The 22540-nt window shown below is 37.1% G+C and overlaps 1 protein-coding gene across 3 annotated transcripts in view; it reads right to left on the reverse strand.

Annotated features, from left to right (window-relative positions):
* eeig1a (estrogen-induced osteoclastogenesis regulator 1a) overlaps positions 1-22540 on the reverse strand; it is a 47498-nt gene that overhangs the window by 24683 nt on the left and 275 nt on the right. For all 3 annotated transcript variants that reach the window (XM_067414527.1, XM_067414525.1, XM_067414526.1), the window contains exon 2: positions 22193-22455. In XM_067414527.1, the coding sequence (XP_067270628.1) occupies positions 22193-22335 (143 nt within the window). In that variant the 5' untranslated portion in view covers positions 22336-22455. The remainder of the gene's footprint in view (positions 1-22192; positions 22456-22540) is intronic.

Consider the following 22540-nt stretch of genomic DNA (forward strand, 5'->3'; position numbering starts at 1 on the left):
ATTTGCTTCCTTTTCCAGCTTATTATTGGTCAAATACACTCAAAGAATTATCAGTGCACATCTGGAAGAGTATTAACGTAAACACAGTCGCAAACAGTTCAGGAAGAACGAGTAACAGGAACAGTGTGCAGGATCCATGCGTCTGTTAGTCTTAAAGGGACCGCAGTCATTTGCTATTCAAACTACAAAAAGACAAACGATCACACTGCTCTTGACTGATCAACTTGTGTAACTTTAATAGTTTCATCTGTACGCTATTGAATTTTTTACAAAGAACATTATCCAATGTTGTTTTAAATGTAATTACTATGCATTTTTTTAATTCAGTTCCTTATCTGAATGTTAGACCTACCTGAAAAAATAAAGCAGTCTGTTTAATTTGTATCTTCTATTCAATTGCATTTATTTGTGCTATTGTTTGTAATCTGTTTATTTGTTCTTATTTTATTACTGTTTACTCGTCTTTTTAAATTCAATATACCATTCGAAATCAAGCTTTCTTGAGCTGTGTGTAAGCTATTGCAACACAATTACCCCGTTGTAAAAAATACATTAAGATAGCAAAAATTTGTGAGATAATTTTAATAATAATTGATCAATTGATCAATAATTGTTCAAATCAAAACGATGCCCAACCCTAAGGAACATGCTGGCCACATGAATTTTTAGTAAAAAATAACAATGAATAATAACAAGTTCTGTTGTCATATTAAGCATCTTATCTTATTTATTTATTTATTTTTTTACTGTGGTATCGATTTAGTATCGATATATCGATATTTTAGTCTGATATCGTATCGAAGTCATAATTTTGGTATCGTGACAACACTACATTAAAGTATGAAATGCTTTTTTTAAAATTAATGCATATAATAAAACAAAAGAGTTAGATCACTCGTGCTGTCAGAACACCCTGAATATTCATCATTGTAAGACACAGTAACCCTGATTGTGCAAGGTTTCTCCTGAGACGTAGCGTGCTGCACACTCAGGGGAAGAAAATCAGAATAGAAAACAAAAGAGAGAGGCTTCATTAAAGAGAGGAAACCCTGAAAGAGGACAGATCCTCCCCCTGACCCAAAGCACCAACACAATGCTCACAATGACCTCCTCCAACTCAACAGCCAAACCTGCTGTATACTAACCACAGTACAACTGGAATATACCTCATCCAGACCACAGCTTAACACGTGCTTTAAACTCAAACCATCACAACACGTTGACTGGTTTAATACTGATATACACATAAACAGCTCCGCAAGGAGTATGATTAAACTAATCCATAGATGCACCGATTGCTTTTTTCTTGGCCGATTCTGATTTCTGAAGTGCGACCAGCCCATAGCGATTTTTGCCGATTGCAATTTTCACAGCAAAAAAAAAAGTCACAGCATATACCAAGAAAAGGTGACTTTTCTGCAATGCAACATCTAATTTTCATTTAAAAAACAAGTAAAAAGAGAGTAATAAAGTAAGAACAATTAAACAAATTTCAAACAACACCTCAAATAAATGCAATAGAATAAAGAGATATATTAAATAAATTACAATAATAGGGCACTATGACATTTTTTCTGGAAAGTTTTTTTTTTTTTTTTTTAATGAAGGCATAAAACATTATAATATTTAAATAAAATGAAATCCAAATAAACCCTTCCATTTTTTGGCAAACAATGTGCTGCTGCACAACAGAGGTTTACATTTAAAATCAAAACATGAAAGGAAAATAGTGTAATTATTCCTTTAAAAATAAAGTTTTAATAATTATTGCAATGTTGTTATTATTATTATTATTAGTAGTAGTAATATTACATTAAGACATTTACAATTGTGCATAGTATTATATAATAGCAAACTTATTTTGATGGGTTGCCGTGAAGATCTTCTTCTGTGTGTGTATGATATTGACAATAGTTTTTCTCAAATGAAACACTATATAATAAAAAAGATAATAAATACAGTTTAAAAAAGAAAAAACATTTGATCTACGTCAGAGCAACAGCGCGTCCACAAAGCTTTCTACAGCGTCGTTGGCAGGGCGGCAAGAGCGAATTTTGACGCTCTCGCCGGCGGCGGTGTGAACGCACGGTTAGAAGCTACGCAGTTATAGCTTTCATTTTCACAGTGGACTGTTGTAGTATCATTCAAGAGTTGATGCAACAGTTGTAAGATTGCACTTTTTTATTACCAGTGGGTTAAATCAAACTAGTTTCAAAACCTTACAGTTTTAAGTATATTGGTATTATGTAAATTTATGTTACAGTAAGATTGCACTTTGTGCATTGGAAGCACTTAATTTAACAGATGTCTGTTTTGTATAGTCTGCTCCTGTAAAACAGGAAGCACACATTTTATTTTACTTATTCATTTTTATAGAAGTTGTAGCATATTCCTTTTGTAAAGCTACAGACTTGTTTGACTCAATGTTTTGTAAGTTTGAGCCATGTGCTTATTAAGGTCTGCAATAAAACAAGAGGAGAGCTTCAATATTCCCAGCCCTTTCTGTGATGTAGTGTGCTTGCTTATCATAGGAAGTAATAAGAAATGACTCTTCACATTAAAGGGTTAGTTCACCCAAAAATTTAAATCCAGTCATTATTACTTAACCTCCAGTGGTTGGACAGTCGTCAGACCTCCGTTCATCTTCAGACACAGATGAAGATATTAGTGTTGAAATCCGATGGCTCAGAAAGGCCTTCATTGACACCAATGTCATTTCCTCTCTCAAGACCCATAAAGGCACTAAAGACGTCGTTACAAAGCCCATCTCACTACAGCGGCTCTACAATCATTTATGAAGCGACCAGAATAGTTTTTGTGCGCAAAAAAACAAATAACTAAATAAATTATTGTTTTCTATTAAAATATACATGAATAAAATGTAATTTATTCATGTGATCAAAGTTGAATTCTCAGCATCATTACTCCAGTCACATAATCCTTCAGAAATCATTATAATATGCTTCATATTTCTGTGCAAACTATTGAAGGATGCTTTGATGAACAGAAAGTTCAAAAGAACAGCATTTATTTGAAATAGAAATATTTTGGAACATTTTAAATCTTTTTACTTTGATCAATTTAATGCCTCCTTGATTTATTTATTTTAAAATGATAAAAGTTACCAAGCCCAAACTTTTCTGACAGTTTGCAATAAATATTTCAGATAGTCCAGTACCCTTATTTTCTGATCCTAGCCCATGTTACTGACCGCTGGAGTCAGATTCCAGACTGAATGTACTTTCGTGTGGCCTGTTTTTGTGTGAACCTCTTCGCTGTCTGTGTACCCCTGTTTTTGCAGATGATTCAGTCGAGCAGAAATGTGCTGCGCTGAAACCGGATCCTTATCTCCCATCCTGTAGCTCGGCCCGTGTCAGACCCTGACAGCGCTTGGACAAACATCCCAGAGCGCCGCGCTCCAATCAGACGGCCTGACGTCACCGCAGACCTTCCTTTACTATCTTCCAGCGGACACAGAGCCGCTGGCTTCCCGTGCGTGCTGGACGACAGGATAAGGGAAGGTGAAATGTACAGAGGGTTCGGCTCACTTCAGCAAGGAAGCTGGTGGATTATTTGGTGGAGTATTAAACAACAAAGATCAATAATCAACCATTTTTTAACAGCTGAAAACGCCTCGCTGTGGGCGCTTGAGAGCGTTTTGGTAGCACAGCGTTTTTTTTCCAGTTGAGAATATCTGTGGAAGTGTTACTTCTATCTCATTTCACAGATAGTTTGTGTCTGCCGATAAAAAAATGCCAATAAAATGTAAAGTATTTGCTCTGGCTTTTGTTTTAAATAATTTTCTTCCGTTATTATGCTCATTGTCCTCCCCCACTGTGATTGGACGGCTGAGTGAAAAGTGACAATGAGTGCTGCATTTTACTCAAAGTTAAACATTCTTCAACTCTCCGGTAAAAAACGCAGCACGATCAGCACTTGATCGTGAAATAGCCACTCATCGCCTCGTTTCGCTCATGGCGTTCTAAAAACGCAGCACTTCCATTGAAATCAATTGAATACGCCTGCCAGCCGTGTGAAAAACCGCTTTAGACACGTGGCCAAAGTAAGGGCTTTGATCAAAAATGTATTCAAAATCAATCAAATGCACAACAATAAAGCATCCTGCAGTAACTGCAAGGGAAAAAATTTAAATCAATGAATTATCCTTTGAATGTTTATCATTATGAGTACAAGTTGTAATCACTGCCATTGTGTCTGCTTAACTGAACACTGTAGAACTGCTATTTCATGCATTCTGACTTATTTACACTGTTAAAGAATTGATTCATGCTAAACATGGCCAAAATGTTACAAAAATAGAAAAATAAAATAAACTGCTTGTATGGCCACTTCTCGCGAATGAGCACGCACACGCACACGCACACACACACACACGCTCACACAACCCAGAGCGAGAGCAAGAGTGCATCCATCAACAATCTCTGTTCGGGTTACGGGATGGCGTTGTGTTTAGACACAAGATCAACAATGTCACTAAAGTGTGTGTTTGTGTGTGTGTGTGTGTGTGTGTGTGTGTGTGTGTGTGTGTGTGTGTGTGTGTGTGTGTGTGTGTGTGTGTGTGTGTGTGTGAAAGATCACCATGTTCAGCTTCACAAATAACCCAGTGTTAGGGGAACAGTGGATGCAGTTTGTGCTCCCGGAGTTCTGCAAGTGTGTGTGTTTGTTCCTGGTCATGAGTGGAAACCGCAGGCGGTGAGTGAAACTGCATCAAGTGTGTGTGTGTGTAGGTGTGTGTGTGTGTGTGTGTGTGTGTGTGTGTGTGTGTGTGTGTGTGTGTTTTATTGGCTACACGTAAGAGCATATAATGTGAACAACACCAACATATAGAGAATCAAGTCATCCAGGGATGATGCCATGATGTATTGTGTGTGTGTGTGTGTGTGTGTGTGTGTGTGTGTGTGTGTGTGTGTGTGTGTGTGTGTGTGTGTGTGTGTGTGTGTGTGTGTGTGTGTGTGTGTGTGTGTCTTTAGCTCCGCCCACTGCACGCCTTCACGAGCTGGGCTGTTTTCTTTACATCTCTGTAAAGCAGCTTTAAAACAATATGTATTGTGTAAAATGCTATACAAATATACAAAATTAAGAGCATCTTTTTTTTTAATTATTATTATTATTATATGATATTTATGTGCGAGACGGAAGGTCATCCAGGGATGAGGAGTCATCTAATAATACTAATGACCCAAACAAACCAGAACAGAATTAAACTAGAGAAAGTTATGATTAAAAAATAATAAATAGATACAAATAGTAATATAACAATATAAAAAGTTATATAAAATAATATAAAAATATATATGAATAATTATTTTTAAAAATAATTTACTTGATAAATCTATTTGCAAAAATGAACAAGATCACTCCCCAGCGAAAATAGACATCATGAGCTTTACATACGCAAGAATAAACAGGGTATATACAGCAATCCTTAAGTTAAATTTACTACTTTTTAATACCTTTTTTACTACCTTCAGAATATTTTTTAAAACCATCACCACACCGAATTGCAAGTGTTAATCAGCGACCTTTCTATTATTTACACCGATTTTGACATATATAACATACAAAAAAAGAATAGATTTAGAATCGACAGCAGGAGGAAATCTGTTATAAGTTATCATTCAGACACAGTAAAATACATCTCAACATTCACAAAGGTCGGTTCAGGAGAAGCATTATTGCATACACATTTGATTTCAATTAATAATTAGCAATTCAGCAATTAAATTATTAAATTATTTAGTGTGTTTTTTCCAACAACAAAACTTGAGACAAATATTACATTTCTATAACTGTGATAAATTGTTGAATTTAACAAAATACTAAAAACTAGTGCTGTCAATCGATTAAAAACTTTAACTAGATTAATCACATATTTTTCTGTGATTAATCGCAATTAATTGCAATAAAGAAAGATTTTTTGTACGTTTTTAATTATTTTTTATATAATAATTTCACAGTTATTCAAATTAATATAGAAACAACATAAAGACAGGATATTTTAAATACTTGTTTAAATGGCATCTTTTTATGAATGAAGGCCAGTATTACTGATATTAATACAGCTACTGATTTTTTTTTTTTTTACATTTATTATTAGGCTTCAAAAATATAACAGTTTTTAATTTAAGTAAACTTAAAACAATGCTAACATAAACCCATAATAAATGTCACGTTTACTCCTGCCCTTCCTGTCTTAAATTTATAAACTATAAATTAAATAGTTAATCCTTATTAAAGCTACAAAAGTTATTTAGTCAAGAGCAGCGAGTCATTTTCTCTGTTCCCTTTGTTCTTTAACTTTACTGACAGGAAGCTTTATTGGCTGCTGTCCCTTTAAGAGCAGACAGACACGCGGATCTGTTTATATGGATCGCGCCTCATTCTCTCACAACTCTTTTTGTTCATTTTAGGCTTTATATAAATCCTTTAAGATTGCTCTTATGAGGATAGTCGTTGAAGATATGCCTTGAAGCAAGTCTAAAATAAAACGTAAGCCAGCCACTTGTTGAGTGCGCAGTGTTCTGAGATGATGCCGAACGACCGCTGAATATGACGTCAGCATCAAACATACGTTGAGACGGAGACGAAAGATCTTTGATTATGTGCCCAGATATGCTGAAGCCCATATTTAAACGAACTAACGCGAACGCAGATAGAGTTTCAATCAGAATAGGACACCTGATAGTCTCTGAAAAAATAATACCTTTGAGACCACATTTAACACTTTTAATGGCCTTAAATTTGACAAATTTGATTTATCACTTTTTAATACTTTTTAAAACCCCGCGGACACCCTGATAAAATATCATCATGTTTAGCAGTGGTTTGAGCACAAAATCATCCCTAGCTTGTGAAGAATATTGTGATGCATCTCACAAAAAGGCTGTGAAAATGGCATTAGATACATTTATAATTACAAATGCATCTAATTCCTTTTTCCAACAAGGCAGGAAGCAATAGCCGATCAAAACAGGAAGTGACAGTTCGGCACATCCAATAAATAAATGCAATCTTTCTCCATCTCTGCCAGCCTGAACCCGCTCGTCTCCAGATCGGATGAGGAGGACCAGCTGTGTTCAGATCCGGCCGGCCTCAGGCCCCGCAACGGCACAGGGGCCAAATCAGATTCTGAGAGGACGTTGGTTTTAAAGGGATAGTTCACCCAAAAATGTTAATGATCCCATGATTTACTCACCCTCTAGCCATCCTTAGGTGTAAATGACATTCTCTTTCAGGCGAATACAATTGTGTATTTTACAGAAACACTAAATGACCCACAATATCTTAAGCACCACCACCAGTCCTAAGTTCTGTAAAAAAAATATAAAAAATAAAATTAGTTTATCTGTCTTGTGGGTAAACAAGAAAATGTACTAGCCAATGGTGATTCTATTGTCAAGGTGTGCGTAGAGGGTTGTAAGTGTCTGCTAAATGAACACATGTAAATGTGATGCTTAGACAAAAACTAACAGGTATCCATTTCTATTCATTTAATTTATTTGATATGTAAATGTCTAAAGGCCCTTTCACACTGGCCGGAATTTTGTGAATAATTTTGACGGGTGAATAATTTCGACGGGTGAATAATTCGTGCGATGGTTTTATTTTTTGATCAGCTGTTTGTGTAATGAGCGCTTCCACACCGAACGCGAATGTGCTGCGGCGAAAAAACGACATTTATTTTTTCCGTTTCGATGTCGATTTTTTTTTACTCTAGCGGCAACAAAAAAAACGGCTTCAACCAATCACATACAAGGAAACCAAGGTGACGAAATGTCCAGTTAATGTCACGAGCTATTCACTCAACACTAACCTCTGCCAGGTATGGCATCTCTCATGAGATTACAGCTGTAGGTCTAGTCAAAGCTGTGCGCCTGCAGTTGTGTTTACAGACAGCAATAACTTAAGTTAACATTTTATAAACGTTTATTCTTTTTCTAAACCTTATGTCCGCGATTATGGAAAGTGAAAGTGTTGCCATCAGGATGTCTGTGGCTTTACATTGTGACTCAACTGGAAACAGTCATCAATTCATCAATTGGTTCCCTGAAGTGCGTGGTTTGTCTCGTCAGATGCGTTGCTGTCTCGGGATGAGCTCCTCAAATTGTCCCACAAACTTTTGAAAGTAAGCGCAGAACCGGCCATGAAAAAGTTTTAGCTCCTGTACAAGATTAGCATCATCCCCTTCAGACTGGCTGCACCAAAAACCTTCTTTTCAGACCTTTAAATAAAATGAAAAGCTCGACTTCGCTGAATTATGAAGTGTTCGTGTTTTCTCAGCTGACGCAGCGAATGTTTAGGACTGTTGGAGCTCTGAAACATCGCAAATTCGTGTCGCGGCAACTGTGAATGGTTTTGACGCGAAATATTCGCTTCGCTTTTCCGTTATGCGTCCGGTGTGAAAGGGCCTTAAGGCTCATGGTGTCCATTGACCAGCAGTGGAGATGATTATTGTATGTAACTATAGATTTTCCTATTTATTTATAATTTTTATTTATTTATTTTTAATTATAGTAAAAAATATATGTTCTAACAATAATAATAATAATCTGCTTTGGGGGGTTGGTTGAGGTGCAAATAATTATATTTGTTCTTGCAAATAAAAAATTATATAATAAAAAATATGATGCTTCATGTACTTTAATTGCCACATTTCTTTAATGTGTAATTTTGAGCCACACGTCCCGGGAATTTTTTTTATTTATTTCAAGTTACATATGTAGTCCAGAGACTTTTGCACACATATTGGTCTGTATTTAGTTCAGTTCATGGCTATAACTTGTATACAAGATATCTACTAGATGCATAAATGCAGATTGTTAGAAATATAATATATTAATCCAGTTTATTCTGCTCAAAATTAACTACACTTAAACACTATCTAAAACAAAAGTAAAGTAAAACAGCAAGTTTTCAGATGTTTATGGGTGGTTAAACAACAACAAAATGAATATACAGTTCTGCTCAAGCACATCTTGATCAATGACATCTTGAATGTCATGAATCAGTCAAACACTAACTAGCACTTCCTCAAAAGTATAATTATTTAGCCTGGGAAACATTGCGAACTGACATGAGCCTGCACAAAACGGCTCCAAGAAATTGCATGAAGTCAGTCAATCAGATTTAAACTGGAGTTTTCAGGGGGAAAAAACACTTCCCATTGGTGTGTACAATATGCATAGAGCTATCCATGCACAGCCGCTGTAGGGTTTTTATCCATAACGTTTCCCTCTGGATTAAATCAATCAACTTCTCACGTGACTAACTGAACTCTATTTGTGTCAATCAATGAAGATCACATGCAACTTTTAAAAAGCTGAGGTCAAGAGGTCACAGCACGGCTCTGATCAGGCGGCTGACTTTGCATGATTTACAAACCCAGTTGCATAACCGCAAAACTGGACGGAGAGAAAGCCCAAAAAGGCTGTATGTCACCGTTTCCAAAGAGCCCTTGTTCAAGGCAATCTGGATTTATATCTATCAGACATCGGGGAGGGAAACTTCCAAAACACGAACGATAAATCCAAATGGTCTGATTACATAACGCACGCCGCACAAAGACGCTTACAGTTCAGAGCAACAAGAACAAGTCGTAAAGGGCAACGATTGACCCTTTGAACCGGCCAGCTGCTTACAGCATAAAAGACACGTCTCTCATTACGAGAGCAAGCTAAATATCCGCTTTGAATCATGATAAGTCCATGTTGTGCTTGTTTGGTGGGTTTATGGCCTTTAAACATCATACAAATGTGCAGGACGTAATGCAGATTGTGTTTGTGAGGTTCAACGTTCAAATTTAATTGCAACAAGGGATTTAGGGACCGAACCCTATCTGAAGCGTCTTATCCCTGTTGTTTTGTGATGTTGGCCACTTCTGTGATGTTGCTGGTAAACAGCAGAGATAATCAGATGAGACGGACTCTGTGTAGATACTGTAATGGGGACAGACACGAAGCAAGAGAGGACACATACACTATACTGCCAAAAGTTTTGGGACGCCTGGCTTTACATGAACTTTACTGACATCTCATTATTAATCTGCAGGGTTTAATATGGAGTCGGCCCACCCTTTGCATCTCTAACAGCTTCATCTCTTCTGGGAAGGCTTTCCTCAAGGTTTAGGAGTGTGTTTATGGGGATTTTTGACTTTTCTCCAAGAAGCGCATTTGTGAGGTCAGGCACTGATGTTGGACGAGAAGGCCTGGCTCTCAGTCTCCGCTCTAATTCATCCCAAAGCTGTTCTATCGGGTTGAGCTCAGGACTCTGTGCTGGCCAGTCAAGTTCCTCCACACCAAACTCCTCATCCATGTCTTTATGGACCGACGCTTTGTGCACTGGAGCGCTGTCATGTTGGGACAGGAAAATGCCGTACCCAAACTGTTCTCACAAATTTGGGAGCATGAAATTGTCCAAAATGTCTTGGTGTGCCAAAGCAGAAGATCCTTTGACTGGAACTAAGGCGCCAAGTCCAACGTTTAAATTGCATTATAACATTAAAAAGAACTTAATCTAAATCGTTTTTGCATTCGAGCAAAAACATCACAGCATATATAATTTAATTTAAAGAGGAATTATTCATCCATGCATGTGGCAGAATCGTAATGATTAATAACGGACCGACAAACTGAGAGCACGCTGGTAAAACACGCAGGTTTCACCAACGAGAGGAAAAATGCATATGTGGGGCAAAAGACAGGCAGTGGGGCCGGTATCATACACCCAGTGGTTTGCCTTTTTTATGGTTAACATTTCAAGAAGGGCAGCACAGCAGACCTGTCTAAAAAACTACAGGGCTGCATTTCCCGAAAGCATCATATTGCCACCAATAATCACTACCATCAACTTAACTCACAATGCTTTTGAGAAACAGTCAAGTTATGCAGCATTTCAGGAAAGACATCCATACAAAAGTTCAAGACATGTCATGTTTGCTTCCCTTTATCATCTTAAGGCCATAAAACAAAAGTTGCACAAAGGTTTCCACCTATAGAAATGGACAGTAAAAATATTAGTTCTGGAATAGATTATAATACATAAAATAACCCTGAAAATAAAGTAAAGCACTAAAAACTGTTGATTGCAACTCCTTGCTAAAGAAATTCAACATTTAGTCATATCCAGTCCAAAACATGAATACATGCATAGAGATATTTTGAAGTCGCATTTCTTCTCTGGTCACTTTCATCATATGGAAAAGAGAAGGCTAAATGTTCGTTAAACTGCTTTATTCTTAGTCCCAGAAAGTCTTACAGGTTTGGAATAACATCAGGGACCAGACGAGTCCCTTTTTTTGGTGTTTTGTCCCCGACTGGAGCTGTCCCCGTTTTACAGCTTGTTCAAAACAACCCACAGATATATTTCAAATAAAGCTCCCAACCTACATCCAGCAGCTGCTGGTTACAGGATCGTGTAGTGATTATTTTCACATTATAGATGGTGCTGTGAGATACGCTGACTCTACGTGGTCACACGCACCGCCACTACTACTTCATGAAGAACTTAACCGAGAGCAGAGCCCCATTATCTTCAAATATTAAAAGAAACAGTTAACGCTTTCAAAGTAGTAACATACTAACTATTCATGTTAAATTAAAAGTAATACTGTTTGTATGTGGTTTATAACAGAGCCTCTCGCAGTCACACAGCAGTGATTACCACACATCTGAACTGTAAAAAAACAAGTCCATTAAATACATATGCAGAATACATATACTTTTTTTCTTAAAATAAGCCTAATACACAAAATAACAAGACCAATGAAGTATAGTAAGAGTTATTTTCAAGCACAAACGTAACAAAACATTTGAAGTAAAAAAAAAGTAATTTATATAGGTTAGTATAAACTTGTGAAAATAAAAATATAAAATACAATTATAAAATGTTAAAAAATTTGTTGAATAGTTTTATTATATTTATGTTGTTAAGTCATGTTATATTGTTTTAAACAGTGGTTACTATTAACCGGTTTCATTGGGGTTTTTTCGTTGTTGTTGTTTTTTGTTTTTTTTTGCGGGTGCATTGAATTGAATTAAATTTAAATCCAGATCAAAAATCCTAATAATCAAACTAAATCCTAATAATTAAAGGGTCATGAAACCCCAAAACACTTTTTTTGAGATGTAAACAGATATGTATAGGCTGCACATCATTGAAAACACTAAGGGTACTCATTAATGGTATTCATATGTGAAAATTGTTATTTTTGCATTTTTCAGAGCGATTTCTGTCTTCCGGTTTGAAAAGCTTAGTTGGAGCAACGTCACAAATGCTGACGTCGGCGCGGCCTTTTCGGCCCAAGTATGGGCTGCTGGGCACATGCTGACGTCGACCGCTCCGAGCGATTCTCGATATATATTCATGACATGAAGCTCATTCAGTCCAATCCCTGCGCTGTAGTATGCATACAAGATAATTTAGTTAATATGCATGAGACAGTCACTTCTGTCAGGCTCGTCTTCCATCATTATTGTAAAGATATGGTGGGGAAGTTTTGGAAGCAGCGTGCGGAAAAGTCACGGAGGAAAGCTAGGCGTTGTGCTGATATGAAATAACGTAAAGGGCGCCGAGCGAGCTGTAACCGGCGCCGTCTGTGGAAGCCTTTGCTACAAAGGCTCGGTAAAGTAAAATTCACCTGAGGAATCGCACGCCGAACCTGCAAGCGTTGACTATCTATGTCAGGAGTGCAAAATAACCAATCTGTAATCTCTAGGCTAATGAACAAAAGCCACGTCCTCTCCGTTTTATTTGTCGTTACAGCCATGCACTAAACCGCATGTGTTCGGGCTCTCAGTGAAACAGTGTGATGCATATTTGGACAAATATAGATTTAGCTGCCGAGTGATAGACAGCGCGGATCGTCACGGCACCCCAGCGCGCGTCGCTCTGCTTCAGATGCGCGGTCGAGACTATGAAGCCTCAAACCTCTTCGCTTTTACCCCGATCTAGAATTACACATCTCTGTCGCATCGCATGTTGGGTGGTTCACGTTCTCTTATCACGTCGGCGCGTTGTTCATCTTGCCAAACAGCGTGCATATTTGGACAAATATAGTTTCATCACGTTTGCAAAATATTTTGTCATGCAGAATAACATTTATTTTAATTTCTCACTGAATTATGCTGGTTTGAAGAGCTGAATGATTTGCGATCTCTGCTGCACGCCACTCATAGCTCTCTCATTCGCTGTACTCATCCCTCATTTAATCTCACTGTGGTAAACAATGCCAACGTGAACCAAGAACATGTCTCAGAACCGCTGTAACTGCTGCTTTTGGTATCGCTAATCTTAATGCACACAATGACACTCCCCTATTTATGCAAACATTCCCTCTTTCCACACAATACCATCCCACCTTTTCACAGTCGACCACTCCCCTTTTAACAAGCTTTTTCAAATCGAAGGTGTGAAAAAACACCGCTGCAGCAGGGGGGTTTCATGACCCTTTAATGTTAATAATAATAATATAGCCCAGACGCTTTGTGTCCAGCCCAATAATATAGGGAGCCCACAACAACGACATTCAAAAATATATTGTCCCTGTTTTTTAATTAAAAGATAATAGCAAAGGAGATTTTGACCACTCAAATAGGAAATGTCCCCGGTTTCCATTTCAGAAATCTGGGCCACCTTAGAGTATACTGAAAAGAAGATTGGTGTACAACCCATTTCCATTTAGAAATTGCTATGGAATTTCACAGAAAGAAAAAGCAAGTGACACATTGAGTAAAATGTGAAGACAGACAATAATAAACACTCCTATAATAAAAAAATTTGCGGTGTAAAAGACTTTTCATTCATGGAGTATCCTTTAAAGTCACCTGCTTAAAGAATATATATAAAAAAAGATTAAATAACTATATATATATATGTAAACATGTAAATCAAACATGAGGCGTGTGGCAGGACACTTACAGCGCACAACCTGATGATTATGAATTATAGTAAATACAAACCGAGAGGCTTATGGCAGGTGGTTACATAAACTGAGAGAAGAATCTGCTATAAATATCAACTGTTGCTCAATGTATGAAATTAGTAACTCTTCTAAAGCCATACTGTCCCAGTGCCCGTGCAGGCGAATGAGGAATGAGATTGTGATGCTTTTAATTTAACTGCAGGCCAAACCCTCCTAATTATGAGGCTGGGACAGGCGATGATACGGCCCACCCAACATTCCTACGAGAGCCTATACTATTCATAGAAAATACTACATTTCTATGTATAACAATATGCATTTATGTGTCTGGTAGGTATTTTGACAAAAGTTATAGGCATCTAGAAATAGGTCAGACACTTTAAAAGCGCATTAAAAACAGCATTTGCCTTGTTCAACTCATTTGATACTGTTGTGGAAATAAATGCAGTATGTCACATTTACAACATTTAAAAGCAGAGAAGCAATGCAGCAGAAATATGCAATAAAATACATCTCATGAGTATTAAAGCATCAACAGTGTTTTATTAGTGTCTCTCGAAAGGGTTTTTATTGCCATACCAGTATTTATATCTATTTTCATGACAAAAATAAATTGATTCAGAATGCAATGATTTACTTTTAAAATGTTTACAGAATTGCATGCGTGGCTTTTTTTTAACATGATTTAGTACCAATATATGGAGGTAAAGAATGCTGTTTATGGCTATGAATTATCGGTGCAAATTAATGAAAATTATTAACTACAATTCTTTCTTGTGTTCACATTGTGAAAAAAAGTGTAGAAATGTATATCTTGATTATTTTTAAGTACCTATTTTAGTACTATTTGCTATTATTTTGAATATATTTTACTTCTACTAGTCAAAATATAGTTAAATAATCAAAGTTAAAAATAAATAATAATAAATGTTCACATATGTTCTAAATTGTTACACTGTTTGTTTAAGTTTATGTTATAATATTTTCTTCTATTATTTAGATTTTTTATTTTATTATTTTATTAATTTAGATTTTATTTTTTTATTTTTTTATTTATGATGATTTTATTATTTTATGTTCATATATTCCAAGCTTTGGCAATATTGTATTTTTACATTCATGCCAATAAAGCAATTTTGAATCTAATTGAATTAAATACATTAATATACACTGATCAGGCATAACTTTATGACCTAATATTCTGTTTGTCCCTCTTTTGCTGCCAAAACAGCCCTGACCCGTCGAGGTATGAACTCCACTAGACCCCTGAAGGCACCAAGATGTTAGCAGCAGATCCTTTAAGGCCTGTAATTTCCAACACTTCCAACTGCTCTGTGTATTCTGACACCTTTCTATCAGAACCAGCATTAACTTCTGGAGCAATTTGAGCTCCAGTAGCTCGCCTGTTTGATCGGACCACACAGGCCAGCCTTCACTCCCCACGTGCATCACTGAGAGGTTTTTGTTTTTTAAATGTAAATTATATAGATATATCACCCAGCAATAAAATTAGGAAATGCATCTTATTTATAGCCCTGAAGCAGAAAACAGCTGATGGCCTCACTCTTTCTGCTTCCTGTCTTCTGTCTGAAAGCGTGTGAATCCAAACACCCCATTTAGCAACAAACTTCCTGCGAAACATCAAGCAACTTTCCCTGTCGGAGGCTTCTGTTCCAGTATCAACCAGCATCCTACAATCCTCAAACTCAAGACATGCAAACAGCGGGATGATAAACTCAACTGGACAAACTACAGTCGCATCTGAACTTCCTCTCACTCATGTTCACCGACGTCTCTGTCCGTCTACCGTCTCCAGGCACTGCCATTTGACTTCCTCCTACCAAGCAACCCAGGCCAAAACAAAAGCGGTTTATGTGCTGCAAGAGATGTGTGTGTGTGTGTCAGCAGAATGTGTGTGACTTGAATGAGAGTGTTAAACAGGGTAAGTTTAAGAGAACCAGTGCCAGACCACAACCAGAATTCAGCCTAATTCAGTCGAGTCAACATGAACCATAACCTTTCATCAAAACGTAACTTTTAAGCTTTTTCTTGCTGAATATCCAATGCAAACCAATATGGTATTGCTCAGAGGTTGCTCATTCATACCTCAATTTACTTAATGAAGATCTCAGTTGTGTTTCACGCAACTTTATCTGCAATGTCACTGATGGAAAAACACTGCAGGTAAAGTTTATGCTTCGCTTAAACACAACTGAATCTACATTAAAGTGAAATCTGCATCAAATCAAACAGTCACAAACCAACACTGGACATGACAAACTTCTGTTCTTTCAATCACGACCAAAAACAAAGACAATCTTCATTCAATCTTCGTCCATCAGCTAAAATTAAATGATACTAAAACCACCAGTAGGTGGAGGCAAACCATTGTCTTAAGCCCCTTTCACACTGCACGTCGGACACGCAATATTCCCGGAACATTGCCGGGTCGCCTTCTGTGTGAAAGCAGCCACGTCCCGTAATTGATTACCGAATTGAACCCGGGTCGGGGACCTAGTAACATTGCGGGGTTCGATCCGGGACGAGCGCTGTGTGAACAAAAGCCAAAACTAATGCCGCAACGTGTACGTAGTTATCATGCGACTCCTAGAGCTTGTTTTTTCAATAATACAACCCTGCAGTGCCAGAAGAGCTCGTCGGTGTTTTAAACGCAGAGAGTGTTCGTATACAAAAGAAACTAAAATTAAACCAACAGAAATGTGCGCAAACTGGACACAAGTCGAGACCACGGAGCTCCTTACTATCCGCGCTGAAGCTGAGATCGCTCGCCGTTATACGTCACATCAGGATGTCACGTGTCAACTTGATCCGGGACCGTTACGGGTTGTGTGTGAAAGCGCACATTTTACGGTATTTCGCTGGCAGTGTGAATGGACCAAATCTAGCGGCCCGGGAACAAATGCTGGATCGCATTGTCCGTGTATTTGCCGGAATCGCCGTGTGAAAGGGGCTATAATGAGTTATTCATTGAATCATTCAGTCAAATGATTTGTTCAACAAAGTGACCGGCTGCATCTAAAATTGCATACTCTCAAGTAAGTACTTCTTTTGAGTAAGTAATTACATTGCGACCTCTAAAAAAGTATGTTCTACTTTCTACTGTATGTGTAGTATGAATGTAATCTGGACGTACTACATTTGCCATGCTATCGTTATCATTGGTCAGTTGTGTCGCTTCACTACCATTCACAAAACCTCTCCTGTGGCCTAATGGGATAGTAAATTGTTAGTCGTATGCACACTTCAGAATCTAGCCGAAAGATGTAGATCTTCCGGATACTTTTTGTGTAATTTTTTATGAGTACTGTGAATTCAGACATACTACTTTGTTCACATACCGTTTTTTGACACGGTTCGGTTCATATCACGGTATTGCAAACATGATGATTAAGGCTGGGGATTGACACAAATTTCAGAATTCGATTCGATTTCAATTCACAAGCTTGCTTGCTTGCAATTTGATTCGATTCAGTTTTGAATATTTTAGATATATAACAGGTACCATGGCACATTTTCTCAAGGAAAAGAAATCTCTTAACTAATGCTGTAAACTATGGGAGTCCGTTGTAGCCTACTAAGTAAAAATTAACTGATTTGTATTACAAACACTTAAATTACACTTCTTTTCTATAATAATAAATGGTGGCTGTCATAAAAACTTGCCAGATTTATTCATACATGCAATATATATTGAAGAACATCACAAAATAAAGAAATCAATATTTTTTAGCCAGCCCTAATGATGATACCTGGTAAATTTGACATTGCTTATAAATATTAAGAACTTATACAGACTTTTTTTGCACCGTATGATGTTTTTTGGAAGCATTTTTATTAACGTTTGCCAAAAATGCAAGCGTAGCCCTTCTGCTGCGAGACCTGTTTCAAGTGAAACAGCAAAGGATAGTGACAGTGACACTGATAGTGAGTATTTCCTGTTATTCTGAAAGAGATGAGCAAAGAAGAGAAAAGACACCGGACAGCCTGAAGAACAACAGCCGAACTTTCTGACCGCCTGTAAATCACACTCAAATAAAACTTTTATTATGCATAGATTAAGACTGACTTTACAACCATTCCTTACTAATGCATTTATAGGACATCTAAACTCAGTGTTTCTGTAATGTGAGAGACTGTGTGTGAATGGCTTCAGTGTTTGAGTTCACCAGTAAAACAAAGGAGAAGAATAAAATGCAATATCAAGACCTATTACTGAGCTCGTAAAGGACAATACAAAAGGACGAAGTGGAAAATATATACACTAATATCAGACTACACAAAAAAGGTACAACAATTCAACAGACACGTCTGTCTTCACTTCCCTCTGATCACATGCCATGATCTACATCCTCATGCAACCGTCTCCAACAAGCAGATCAGAACAGTGAAACTGAGCTGATTAAATGAGAAGCAGATCATTAGAGCCGAAGCCTGACAATTACATTATATTAAGGGTTAGTGATCTGAAAAACCTCCTTTAATAGCAATCATCTCAAATCATGCCGAAAGCATCCATGTAGCTGTCCTTAGCAACCTTTCTGAATACCCTAGCAACCATGCAACATGCAAAAAAGCATCTTCGCAACTGCATAGCAACGCCCTGGCAACCACCCACAACACAATACAAGTGCTACTTTACCAATGAAGAATCTAAAATGTATTAAAGAGTGTTTGTAGTCTCCTAGAATCAGACAGCAAATCAAGAATCATACAGTGAAAAATGCTTACTGATAGGGGTGACCCCGAATAGTCGAAGATTCGATGCATCGATATGCGGAGCCTGATTCGACCACCGATCTCACGGTCGAATCTTCGCAGGTGTTATGAAACGAGGATCATACCATTTTGGCAATATGGGGGTGCTCAATATTTTAAAGACTTGTCGCGGCGCTGAGCTGAGCTGAGCATCGGTGTGCGACCCCTTTAAGGGCGCTGAGCTTCGCACCCCGCCTTTAAAATTAGAACACGTTCAATGAGTGTACACACACCGGGAAGTTGTTTAATCCTGCTGCACCACAGAGCACTTTCGTGCAGCTCATCTGTCAGTCAATTCAAAATTGAGCTCGCGTGTATATAATGTGCGTGTCAGGTGTCGGTGTGAGTGAGATCCTGAGGCACACAGGGCTGAGCTTCACGTACGTCTTCACCCGCGCAATTGGCTTCAGAACGTGCATGTAAACGCACTCAAGTGTTCTTTTCCTCTCTAGGCAGGTATTTTTTTAGGTTTATTTATCAAAATGTTATTTTATATATTTGTATGATGTTCTGTATTTCGATCGTGGCTTTAACATGTTATGAGAAAACGGTTTATTAATGTTTATCCACCACATTACCTTTTAGGCTATTTAAACCTAAATAAGAAAGCCATTGTCAGTTCGTCTGTCAGTTGGCAGGCAGTTTTGGTCGCTTTATTAAAAGTTGTTGCTGTGTGCAGTGTGTAAAGGAAAATAAAAATAGTTTTACCCTTCTACTGACAGTGTCGTGCCCCTCCCAACCCATTCACACACACATAGATGATTCGACTATCAGTCGACCATAGAGAGATTCGACAATTCTGTGTGTGTGTGTGTGTGTGTGTGTGTGTGTGTGTGTGTGTGTGTGTGTGTGTGTATTAGATGTAATTAATCACGATTAATTGATTTGACAATAGTTTCTATTTAAATATATATATATTATATATATATATATATATATATATATATATATATATATATATATATATATATATATACATACATTGCCAATACAAGATCTGGACCAAAATTGATGCACCTCTTGACAGAAATAAAATCACAGCATTTTTTTTTCATCAATAGGTGGTTAAGAAATGAAAAGCTACACACTCCATCGATATAAGAGTTAGAAGAACTGCTACCAAAGATATACCCAGCAAACACATAACGTTGGCACAACGTACTCAACCTTCTAACAACGTTGACACAACATGGCCAAAAGGGTGCTATAATACGTTGTGTGGTGAAGGTTGTTACAGTGTTGTCACAACGTTGACATTGAACCACCGTCCGGACCATTGCTTAAAGTTGTGCCAAGGTATCTGGACAACCACTGGGCGACTTGCACTCGTCATCACTGTCCTGAAGCGTGAATATCAGCCTTTTAAATTTCAACTGACAGTTGAACCGTCTCATATTCTTCAACGAGTAGGCTATAATTAACTTGATACGCTGATCCGTGAGTATTGCTTTTAATTTACCTTAGCTGATACGTAAATATTCAAACAAGCTACAATTTCCGTGTTTACGTGACATTCATTCGTTCTTTATTTTACAAACTACATTTTTTTTAAATAAAATAAACGGACAAATCATGTTATTATTCATGGAGTTGCGATTTTGTGTAGGCCTATTACCATCATAACGCTATTTCTTTTAACGTTACCAGATTTACTCAGATCCTTACCATTAAGAAAGTGTTCAACATCTCATACCTGCTGGTTTCTGGACTTGCATTTCTCCTTTGGATTTGTTGATATTTCCTGGACATGATTCCGCTTACTGACCTCATCAGCAGGCTTTTGAATACGATTTTCTGCCATCTACAAAACCCGGTTTTGTTCTTAAATGTTCTGACCTAGGCCTATCTTTGCTTTTTTTGTGTTTGATGAAATATACTTAAACTAAATATTTGTTTATTCTATTTTATTTATTTTTTAAAAATGTATCTGTATGTATGGTCGCTTACCATGCTGTTATAATAAAGTTGAATTAGTTGAATAAACTTGTATATCATTTTTACTCTTCAAAAGTGTGTTGCAGGTGTTGATTATAATTAATTTACTGTTAGGCCCATAAATAATAGGATAAACAATAGGCATATAAAAAGTATAATGTCTGAAATTAAAAATGAACCACTATGGGGAATGGAAAATATAGCATAAAAAAATAAGTTGTCAGAATGTCGTCTTGAAGTTGCTGAATGTTGCGCAACAACGTTGCTACAGCCCCGTCGCGTCTTACAATTCTACGTTGTTACAATGTTGCGAGCACGTCGACATGCGACGTTGCCATAGTAGAAATGCAACGTGCTACAGACGTTGCCACAACGTAAACGTGTTTGCTGGGTAACATGCTAGAAACATAATCACTGATATAATGACCCAATCATTGACCCGTAAGCATTTGCCACTTTAAATCCAAACAGCAGGCAGTTTTTGCCTGGGCAGTGTTTTGCATAAACACAAACTTTTGTTAGATATGATTAATCGCGAATAATCAATTTGACAGCACTAATAAAAACTTAAACTTTAAATTTTACTTAAGCTAGATAACAAGGTAAGAACTTTTAATTTAAAGACTAAAGAGCAGCAAGTACTATGATGACAATAGTACAATATGGTACTGAAATTACTGCACCATGCTATTTACATAAAAAAAAGAAGTCCCTTGTACTTTTCAGGACTTTCAGCAGGTGTTACACTATTTTACTCTTTAAAATATACAATGCAAACACCCCGAGGCATGAATATGTACCATGACTGTACAATCACAAAGACTTTAAATGAATTTAATGTCTAGACTCGGACTCTTGGAGGTGAATATGATTCTTCATGCTCCCTCCCAACCATTCTTTCACAATGTGAGCCTGATGAATCTTGACATTGTCATCCTGGAATATGGCCATAATATGTCTTCCTACATGGTTGTTTAAGAAATTAAAAGCTACACACTCCATCGATTAGAGTTAGAAGAACTGTTGCCAAACATAACATGCTAGAAACATAATAATCACTGCAATAAGGATACAATCATTGACCCGTAAGCATTTGCCACTTTAAATCAAAACAGCGGGCAGTTTTTGTCCAGGAAGTGTATTATAAACACAAACTTTTGTTGGATATGATTAATCGCGAATAATCGATTTGATAGCACTAATAAAAACTTAAACTTTAAAAATTTACCAAGATAGATAACAAGGTAAGAACTTTTAATTTAAAGACTATAGAGCAACAAGTAATATGATGACAATACTACAATATGGTAACTTACTGAAATTAACTTAATGCACTAACGTTATACTGTTTACTTTTTCTTTTTTTTACCTGGTAACATACTTTTCAAGACTTTCTGCAGGTGTTGCACCATTGCACTCTTTTAAATGCACAATGTAAACACCCCGAGGCATGAATAAGTACCATAAATGTACAAATAGTGGGTAAAGGTCCAGTTTAAATAAACAAATTATGAAGATTATGAAGATGAAGACGAGTTTTACCTGGATGAGGCAGAGGTGAAATCTCCATCCAGCAGTCTTATTTTACAGAACAAAACCCCGTTGACAAACGGCACGGCTGTCAGCTCCTCCAAAGTGACATGAGTCTGAAACTTAAACTTCTTCTTCTTGACTAGAAACGCCATGAACCCGATCTCTGGATGATTTATCTCTGAAGAAAGCCAATTTTTAACTGGACGCGTGTAACGGTTTTAATCTGGCAGTGGAAACTCTCCCTGTGCGATCATGTTTTCATTGATGATCATCTGAGGGGGAAAAAACACAACACAACTCACATGAGAACAGATGAAAACTAACATATCAAAAATATAAGTACATGATTCATTATCA

The sequence above is a fragment of the Pseudorasbora parva genome, chromosome 13 (assembly GCF_024679245.1).
Source record: "Pseudorasbora parva isolate DD20220531a chromosome 13, ASM2467924v1, whole genome shotgun sequence".
Lineage (NCBI taxonomy): Eukaryota > Metazoa > Chordata > Actinopteri > Cypriniformes > Gobionidae > Pseudorasbora > Pseudorasbora parva.